This window comes from Lepus europaeus, chromosome 7, assembly GCF_033115175.1.
Source record: "Lepus europaeus isolate LE1 chromosome 7, mLepTim1.pri, whole genome shotgun sequence".
Lineage (NCBI taxonomy): Eukaryota > Metazoa > Chordata > Mammalia > Lagomorpha > Leporidae > Lepus > Lepus europaeus.
In genome coordinates this window covers 14,223,191-14,233,458 of record NC_084833.1, presented here as the reverse complement: position 1 = coordinate 14,233,458, position 10,268 = coordinate 14,223,191, and the positions used below count along the sequence as shown (strand labels likewise).

Below are 10,268 nucleotides of genomic sequence, written 5' to 3'. Positions count from 1 at the left end.
CACCAGCTAACTCAGTCCTGGGATAAGAGACAACAGACCGTTACCCCCACCCCCACCCCAAAATCATGGCTTTTAACCTCTGGATAGTGGCTATTCTAGCATTATCTGAATATAAATTCAGTGTACCGGGGGCTGTAATTAATCCAACACACTTCTAGGATTTCAATGAACAAACTGAAAACAACCCCAGCCTTCCACAGAAGCCTAATCCATCAAATGACCTGAGAGTGTGTATATACATATAACTGCTATATATATATATATATATATATATATATATATATATAATTGCTGTATAAGTTATATGTATGTATACATATAAAACTGCTATGCTACAGGTAGCGCTTTAGCTATGATCAATTACAGTTTAAAAATATATGACTGTTTGCTATTTACTCCCTCCCAAGAGATCCGGGAAAATATTGAAGACACACCCTCCCCCCAACTCATGCTGTTGGAGGCAACTCAGGGAGGGAGGGGGTGGCTGCAGAATTGGGTGGAAGGAGACAGGCACTCACAGATGAAAGGGGCTACCCAGTTCAGATGGATTATTAGGTGGCTGGGGGATGGGGCATTTGCAAGGGGCTTTAGGGAGAGCTCAAAGCAGCTGGTGAGCTGGGATGAGGATGCAACAGAAGAGATCGGAACAGAAGCGATAGACAGAGTGCAGATAAAACACGAGTCCCAGAGGGCCCTAGCCAGCTGCATCCCAGGCAATCAGGAGCCCAGGCTTGGAGACCCCACCCCTGCCGTGACATCACAGGAGAGTGGGGTGGAGACAAATAAAAAGGGGGGGTCCCCCGCCCTGGCCCTGGACTCTTGGCAGCCAGAGTGTCAAGAGCAGAGAGAGCCTGGGCACTAGGCTGGGGTTGTCTGGCTTAAAGGAACAGGTTTCCCATTCCTGGAGCCCCTCTGAGCTACCTACTCCAGGCTTCCCGGTCCCAAGGACCTGTCTCTCCTGAGCTGCCATTGGGCCGCTTCCCAGGGACCCCTGAGCTCTCTGGCAGCATGAACTGTATATCAGACTTCTTCACCTATGAGACCACCAAGTCGGTGGTTGTGAAGAGCTGGACCATTGGGATCATCAACCGAGCCGTTCAGCTTCTGATCATCTCCTACTTTGTGGGGTGAGTCTGTGACCCTGTGCCTGGTGTCCTGCCCTCCCCTCCATCCCACAGGGCTGCTGTCCAGCTTTATGGGCTTTGCCTTTTGGGGGAGACATTTTGCACTGTGCAGCCACTTCCTACGGACTAGCGTCTGCCCCACGTACCTGGGATCTGGCCCCCAGGTGAATACTTTTTCCCAGTAAGTCCTCCAGAGATGGAGAATGGCTTCTAGATCCACAATCCAAGGAATGGGGTCTTTGGCCCGGAACTGCCCTCCACCGGGAGCAATCCCAGGTGGCCCCTCTCCTCTACTTTCTCTCTCTCTTCCAGCCCCCCCAACCAGAGAACAGCCAGCCCCTCCCCACATCTTCCCAGTCCCTTCAGTCAGCTCTTTGGGGTCTCAAAAAGGCAAGGGAGCCTGGGGGAGGCCTGGAAACAAGGGAGATGGTAAGGATTGATCGGTTGATGGGATTCATGGTGGGTGAGAGGGAGGGAGAACCGCTCTGCGTTGGGACGAGGAACTCCCCTCCTGGCGTGGGGAGACGGTGAGAGGGCTTGGAAAGGGGAGAAACCCTTGTTCTTGGAGGCTGGGACAAAGATGGGAGCTGCCCCCTGGGATGGCACAGATAACACTCAAGGGGAGAGTGTGCAGAGGGGAAAGGTAGTGTTCCTAAACAGAGCAGGGGTCCCTCTGCAAGAATCCAGGACTGCCCGTTGTCGGACAGCACAGGTTCGCTGCCTCTGCCCGCCTTGGTGCCTGACTACCCAGCCTGAGCTCCTGGCAGCCAGCCAGGCCCAGACAACCCCTCTCGGCCCCACCTCTTGGAGGCTCACACCTCCATACACACAAAGGGCCATGGACCAGACAGCGGCTGGGGGTGGCAAGAGGGAGGCAGGAAAAAGACAGGTTCTATCTTTCTTGTGGTCATTTCCACATAGCAGTGGGCATCTGAAAACATGGGCAGAACCTCAGAAGTTTTCTTTTCTGTTGTGTGGGTGCCTAGTTTCACAATGCTTCTCAAGACAGTCGGTCTCTGTGTGAGATAGCAAGCCAGGGATTGCCCATCATTAATGAATTCAGGCAAGTGATGGAGACGTCCTGAGTGTGTGTGTGTGTGTGCGTGTGTGTGCTGGAGCCTGCTTACATGAAAGGTTAGAGTAGTGAGTAAGGATGTGCGTGAAACAATGGGAAGATATTATTTATTAAGCAATTTTTTTTTGCTCCACATGCTTGACAAAAGCCCGTAGGCTTCTGTTTGAGGATCCTGTAGCAAGGGTGCGCATCCGGTGCTCCTTGCAGGGCTAGTAGAGTAGCTTTGGGGAGTGGTTGAACAGCCTGGCATTCCCTTCCAGTACTGAGGTTTGGTGAGATGTGATGTTTGCTGATGTTCTGCATCTGTATCTCCTGAGCTCAGTTCAAAGTGGGTTCTCAAACATCCCATGTTTGTGTGTTTGCTCAAGGCTGGGACCATTTATAGCCACGAGACAGTGTGCTGGGCCAGGTGAGCGCAAAAGCTGTCTCAGCACATCCCCAGCCTGGCTGGCTCCGTTGGCTGTAGCCAGGAGTCATGGGAGGTAGAGATGCAGGCTCCTGGACAGCCGCTCCTGCTCATGTTTCTCCCTCGTTAGCATCAGATGGGATGCTGCAGTGCAGGGGGCTGCAGCAAGCACGCGAGGCTCTTTGGCATCTTGGTTTCCAGCCCCATCCATCTCCCAGCCTGACAGCTCCCCACGGAGCAGTGCCTTCCAGTTACATCCGTGCACTCTGCCGTCTAGCCCTTTGGCCTGAGCCCATCCATCTCTGGACATATGAGCCCATGCACTTCTGTGACTTCATGAACCTGTCATAGTAAATTCAGCAAAAAAAAAAAAAAAAAATGTAGCCAGTAAGTATCCCTTCCGGCCAGGCATTGTGCACCAAGATGGAATGGTAGACAAAAGCAGACAGGGTCCACGCCCTCATGGGGCTTCCAGTATAAAACAATAATTCCATGACCTCACAAACATCGAGTTGCAACTATGACTCAGAGGTGTACTGAACTAGGAGAGCCACTATTGCTATGAGGGTGGGCAGGGAGGAAGGAAAGTGTTCCTGCAGATGTGATGACCGAGCCAGGACCTGAAAGACTGATGGGGAAAAAAAAGGAAGGCCCGAGGCTGAGAGCCCATCCCAGCATGGGGAAAGAGCCTAGCAGAGGGTGCTGTGGCTGGAACGGAGGGAGCAGAGGCAAAGGTGCTGTCCGGTGGATGCGCACACAGAGGCCATTCTCCAGACTCTCAGAGAGCTTGCCCACAGAAGCGTTTAACTGCACACATGTGTGTGAGAGATGGAGAGGGACAGACATGATGAGATCTGAGTTATGAAGGTCACCTTTTTCTTACATGCCAAGGCACTGGAGAGGGTGAGAGTGGGTGCAGGAAAACTTGTTAAGAAGTGGAAAGAAGCCAGCGCTGCGGCTCACTTTGCTAATCCTCTGCCTGTGGCGCCAGCACCCTGGGTTCTAGTTCCGCTTGGGGAGCCAGATTCTGTCCCTGTTGCTCCTCTTCCAGTCCAGCTCTCTGCTGTGGCCTGGGAAGGCAGTGGAGGATGGCCCAAGTGCTTGGGCCCTGCACCCACATGGGAGACCAGGAGGAAGCACCTGGCTCCTAGCTTCGAATTGGCACAGCGCCGGCCGTAGCGGCCATTTGGGGGGTGGACCAATGGAAAAGGAAGACCTTTCTCTCTGTCTCTCTCTCTCTCTCTCACTCTGCCTGTCAAAAAAAAAGAAGAAGAAGAAGAAAAAGAAGTGGAAAGAGACAATAGCAGTTCAGACTTGGCAGACTGTGTAAGGATTTTTACTGCCGTGATGGTAATGTCTAACTAGTGCTGGGCCCTGTCATCCCACCATGTGGACAGAACTGACCCAGAACATAACTAGGGAGAACCAGCCATTTCTTCGTGCATTTGCAACGGCACAGCATCTAGCTATCTCTACACAGTCACCCCCGCCTGAAGCCCTGGGCTGCGTGTCTGTGGTGGACTCCACATCTTCTCTGTCTCCTTTACACAGCCCCAGTGCACAGAGACCAGGACTGACCTGGTGCTTCTCACCCCATGGGGTGGGACTTCCTAACATTAACCCCCATTCTGGATCCCATGTGGAGACCTAAGGAGGAAGTAGAAGGAAACCCTGGGACCTGAATCTTTACAAATGCTGGCTGGTGCTTGGCCTGGGGTTGGTCAAGGGGCCTTCACAAAGAAGCTGCCTCATTTCAGGCAAGGCATTTCCCAGCCCTTTGATACCCCATTCCTTGGGAAAACCAGTGGTGGTTGATGGTTCCTCCAACCAATCACAGGCCTGCCTTGCCTGTCTTCTTCCTCCTCTTACCAAGACCAATCTGCAAACTCACCCTGTGCACAACCACCTGTAATATTCAGTCTCTTTGTAGATCCAATGAATGAGTCCAATGCTTAAAGCAGTTAAAAGGGAGGCATTGCCCTGGTTTAAAGAGAAGGATTTGGAATTCCACCTCTTCCCATCCCCACCTCATCCCCTGAGCCCCAGGTAGCACCCTGCGGCACCTGATCAGTCAACAGATGACAACTATGGCTGGAGACCCTGTCACAGGTGCAAGGAGATTAGTGACTCCTCTGTGCCTGCCCTGGCTGGGGGAGCAGGGAACATGGAGCAACCCAGCTCTGACACCAACAAGGAGCAGGGCCTTGGACAAGTTCCTGTCCATCTCTAGGTCTTAGTCCTCGTACCTGGAGAATGAGTTCAGGAATACCTCCTCCCAGGGAGTAAGAGGAGGGGAGGCAACAGGCGTCAAGTGCCTTGCCTGAGATGGTGACTCTCATCGGTGGAAACTATCATCATTCTGCAGACCCCCAGTGCACCCCTGCCTTTCCCTCTGCCCTGTTCACACTTCCTGAAGAGACTCTTCCTGGGCATACACAATGCACATTCTTCATGCCCACTTGCTGGCCTCCTCCTGGCTCCCTGTGGGGTGGACGGGAGGGTGTTAGGACACTGCTCTGGCCTCTTTCCTACACATCCCACCTGCCAAGGAGCTGCCACCCGCCTTCCGCTCTATAAATAATAAACTGGGAATGCGAGAAAAAAATAAAAGCATCCGAGTAAATGCCAAGAACTGGAGGCTTAGTCCTGCCCCATCTCCCAAGCCCAGGCCTCCAGAGACAGACTCAACCCTTCTGTGCTGGAAACAAAGCTGCCCCTTTTTTCCAGCTGCCCTGATAACATCCTCAGCCCCCGCCGGGGACCAATGTGGCCTCTCCTCCCTGCTTGGCACAAGAAGGCCTTAAAGGAGGAGGAAGGAGAGTGTGAATTGCTCTTCTGAGTCCTTGGCCCCTTCCTCCGCGGACTTTCCTAAGCCAGGAGATGCTGTCCCTGGTGATGGAGCGGGGGCCGGCAGGACAAGCACCAGGGTCCAATTCGGGCCCTGAGCTAGGGCACAGCTGGAGACTGCATTGAGGCGGCCGTGTGAGGCCTGGAGCAGAACGCTGGGTTTGGAACCCACATGCTAGCTGTATGGTGTTGGGAGCATCAGCACACACCGCCGTGCCTCGGTTTCCTCATTTGTGACTTGAGAGTGATGAAGTTATCGCATGAGGAAGGTGTCCGCTGAGCAGGCCATGGCGGTTATATGGCAATGTCAGTCTCAACTCTGCATCTGCAGATGTTCCTGGACTTCAGAGGAGAGGGCAGGGGTCTCAGGAAACCCACTCCTCAGACGAACACTGAGAAACATGTCCCTGTGTGGCTAGGCACCCTGGGGCTCCGGAAGGGCGTGTTCAGGCTGTGGCTCCCACTCTGGAGAGCGCTCAGCTGCAGCAGCAGCCATCTCGGCTGGGAGCAGAGAGCCTGGACCAGGAGCCCTCACTCGCTTCACTGTGCAGGATCCCGGGCCACGAGCCAGTCATGCCCGTTTGGAGAACTGCACGCTGCCCACTCCTCCGCTAGGACTAACGTGGGGAGGGTAAGGTTTCTGTGTGAGGCACGCTTCTCGGGAGGTCTTAAGGAAACCCCACCTCTCCCAAATAGAGGAGCAAAGTGCTAGCGAGGTAAAGTGGACAGAGCCACAGACTTCCGTAGAGGTATGGCATTCATAAAAGCATTTTACAAGCAAATGAGTAACTCCTAATGGTGCATTCATTTGGATGTTGCTGTTGTAGGCAGCAGCAATAAAACAGGTAACAGGCTTGGAGCCATTTGCCAGGGCCGGCCGTGACTCCACCCTTTCTCCCCAACTCAAGAAAGCATGCCGAGTGCAAGTGAGTGACGGGGGAAAATGACATGTGATGCAATAGCTTGCTAAAACCATTTCACAACAGTACATATTACACAGTGCTCACCTTGCACCCCATAAATACATACAATGATTACTTGCCCACTGCAAATAAAAATGATTAAGCAAGTAAGCGAAGAACGCTGCATTGTCAGGATAACTACATGCCCTGCACTGAGAACTGAGACAGAGCCACTTGCAAATGTCAGCCAGTGTTTGCAGTAAACACGACTGTGGTTCCCACCCTACAAGTGACTTTGACCCCCATGTGTTTGCATCTCCCAACAGTGGAGGACCCCAGAGGTCACCCAGTCTGACTTTTACCCAGGAAAGGGGTCTCCTCCCAGCACACCTGGAAGGGGAGCTTCAGGTTCCTCCTTGAGGGACAGGCGTTTGGTAGAGTTGTTAAGACGCCGATTAGGATGCCCAGATCCCAGCTCAGAGTGCCTGGCTCGAGCCCTGGGAATGCTTCAGTTCCAGTTCTCCTATCAGACCTTAAAAAGCAGTAGTGAAGGCACAAGTAGTTGGGTACCTGCCACCCACATGAGAGACTCAGATGGAGTTTTTGGCATTGGCCTGGCCATTATGGGCATTTGGAAGCATGTCTGTTTCTCTCTCTCTCTCTCTCTCTCTCTCAAATAAATACATTTTTAAAATTCTCTTTTTAAAGTCTCTTCTTGAGTCTCCCCAATCATGTGGCACCCACCGCATCCCAGAGCTGACCATTCATGGCCAGCACTGGGGTTGTTAAAAGCTCCTGGGTGATTGTGGCATAATGAGTTAAGCCACCACCTACGACACAGGCATCCCATATGAGCACTGGCTCATGTCCTGGTTACTCCACTTCCAACTCCCTGCTAATGCACCTGGGAAAGCAGCAGAAGATGGCCCTAGTATTTGGGCTCCTGCTACCCACATAGGAGATCCAGCGAAAGTTCCTGGCTCCTGGATTCAGCTTGGCCCAGCCCTGGCTGTTGTGAGCATTTGAGGAGTGAATCAACAGATGAAAACTTTCTATCTCTATCTCTATCTCTATCTCTATCTCTCGCCCTTTCTCTCCCTCTCTCTCTCCCTCCCTCTCTCTCTCTCTCTGACTTTGCCTTTCAAATAAATTAGTACATATTTCTTAAAAAAGATATATATTTTTTGAAAGGCAGAGTTACAGATAGGCAGAGGCAAAGAAAGAGAGAGGTCTTCCATCCATTGGTTCACTCCCCAAATGGCCACAATGACCAGAGCTTGGCTAATCTGAAGCCAGAAACTGAGAGTTTCTTCCAGGTCTCCCACATGAGTACAGGGGCCCAAGGGCTTGAACCATCAACTGCTGCTTTCCCAGGAGTATTAGCAGGGAGCTGGATAGGAAGTGGAGTAGCCAGGACTTGAACCGGCGCCCACATGGGATGCCAGAACTACAAGCAATGACTTTGCCTGCCATGCCACAGCACTAGTCCCAACAAGTACATCTTTTTTTTTTTTTATTTATTTTTTTTTTTTACAGGCAGAGTGGGCAGTGAGGGAGAGAGAGAGACAGAGAGAAAGATATTCCTTTGCCATTGGTTCACCCTCCAATGGCCGCTTCGGCCGGCGCACAGCACTGATCCGATGGCAGGAGCCAGGTGCTTCTCCTGGTCTCCCATGCGGGTGCAGGGCCCAAGCACTTGGGCCATCCTCCACTGCACTCCCTGGCCACAGTAGAGAGCTGGCCTGGAAGAGGGGCAACCGGGACAGAATCCGGCACCCCGACCGGGACTAGAACCTGGGGTGCCGGCGCCGCAAGGCAGAGGATTAGCCCAGTGAGCCGCGGCGCCGGCCCCAACAAGTACATCTTGAAAGAAAGAAGCTCCTGAGCTTGAGACCCCTTGCCTGCCTTCTGAACTCTTCACACAGCCCTAGTATGGCTTCTGCAGCCACCCAGCCAAGGATTTCCACAGCTTTGTCTCTGAGCTGTGCAGTGTCACTTTCCTGCGCTCACCTGCATTTGAGGTGGTTTTCCAACCTTATTCCACCCTGGTTCGGTGCAGAGAGTGACCCTAACATTTCCAAAAGTGAGCTCCTCGATTCCATGGGATGTCACCACCATGTCTCCCAAACTAGCTTCTGTGGTCCCCTAAGCCTGGGAGGCAGTAAGGTTAACAAGGTTTAGCAGATTTATTTGTTTTTTTGTTTGTTTGTTTGTTTGTTTGTTTGTTTGCATTGGATGTCTTGCCTTGAGGAGGTAAGGGTAGTGGAAAGCATTTTGCAAACACACTGGATGGGCTTTTCTCACCTGTGGTGGGGGGACAGTGACAGCAGCTACCTCTCAGTGTGTCACGCAGGCTGCAAGAGCAGTGCTAGGCCGGCGCCATGGCTTAACAGGCTAATCCTCCGCCTTGTGGCGCCGGCACACCTGGTTCTAGTTCCGGTTGGGGCGCCGGATTCTATCCCGGTTGCCCCTCTTCCAGGCCAGCTCTCTGCTATGGCCCGGGAAGGCAGTGGAGGATGGCTCAAGTGCTTGGGCCCTGTACCCGCATGGGAGACCAGGAGAGGCACCTGGCTCCTGGCTTCGGATCAGCAAGATGCGCCGGCCGCAGCGGCCATTGGAGGGTGAACCAACGGCAAAAAGGAAGACCTTCCTCTCTGTCTCTCTCTCTCTCACTATCCACTCTGCCTGTCAAAAAAAAAAAAAAAAAAAAAAAAGCAGTGCTGATTGAGGTGGAGAGTGGCTTGAGATTTTAGGTCTGTGCTGAATGGTTCCAAATGGAAAGACTGGTTCCTGGCAGAAGCGCAGGGAAGGAGTTGCCAGCAAGTGTGTGCAGGCCCTTCTCGCTGCCAGGGACAGCTGGGAGAGCCTGAGAAGGCCCGTGGGGTGACTGAAGCGAAGGCCTCCCCTGGTCCTTGTGGGCCCATAATGGCTTAAAAGAGATGCAAGGAGAAGCCAGTACAAGTAAATGACCACTGGGTGGCAGCACAATCCAAGGAATAAGATTAGGGGCCCTCTCCACTCCCACCACCACGGCCACCACCTTTCCAACCCAGCCCCATTTACCTGCCAGGTACACACAGCTGCTGCCCCTCTCTTCCTCCTCCATCCTTTTCACCTCACACTTGGACAGAGGGACACCCAGGCACCCTGTCCCCAGGGTCCTTCATTGATTTGGGCCTTGGGGATGCAGCCACCAACAAAGCTGCGATGTCCAGCATGAGAGAGAGTCCCTGGGGTTCCTCGGCCCCTAGTGTCTCCAGCAGAGAGAACAACGGAGCCACGCATTCTCAGTGGGGCAATGCCACCCTGAGGGGGTGCAAGTGGGTTCTTAAGAGGTCAAATTGATTTTATGCATAAATCCTAAATACATATAAAACGCATAAACAGATAACTTTGATATTAAAGTTTCAAAAGTTCAAAGGCTCAGGGGATGGGTGGTCATGGGGAAAATGTGGGGAAGGCTGCTGTGAACCAACCAAGGGCTCCTTCCCCTCCAGTGCCAGCTTCCCCCTGCCAGGCGACGCCCCCACCCCCATCCCCATCGTCCTAATGTAGGTAGAAGGAGATCTGGTTGCAGCCCCTATCTGCTGAGCCTGTGGGCACCTCTCTCTGTCTCTCTGTCTCTTCCCCTCTCTCCCTGTCCCTGCTGTCCTGCCGCAGGTGGGTTTTCCTGCATGAGAAGGCTTACCAGGTGCGGGACACTGCCATCGAGTCCTCGGTGGTGACCAAGGTGAAGGGCTTCGGACGCTATGCCAACAGAGTCATGGACGTGTCTGATTACGTGACTCCACCCCAGGTACAATCTCCCCACCCCCTACTCCAGGCAGCCTGTGGATGCTCAGACGCTGGGCAGAGCAAGGACAGTGGCAATGGGATCCCCAAACCAGAACCTGTGGTGTCAGTGACCCAGAGAC

At 53.1% G+C, this 10,268-nt stretch overlaps 1 protein-coding gene across 1 annotated transcript in view; it reads left to right on the top strand.

Moving 5' to 3' along the window:
- Positions 1-1,008: 1,008 nt before the first annotated feature.
- Positions 1,009-10,268, top strand: part of P2RX3 (purinergic receptor P2X 3) — a 31,024-nt gene continuing 21,764 nt past the window's right edge. The window contains exons 1-2 of the mRNA XM_062197896.1: positions 1,009-1,127; positions 10,015-10,150. Of these exons, the coding sequence (XP_062053880.1) occupies positions 1,009-1,127; positions 10,015-10,150 (255 nt within the window). The remainder of the gene's footprint in view (positions 1,128-10,014; positions 10,151-10,268) is intronic.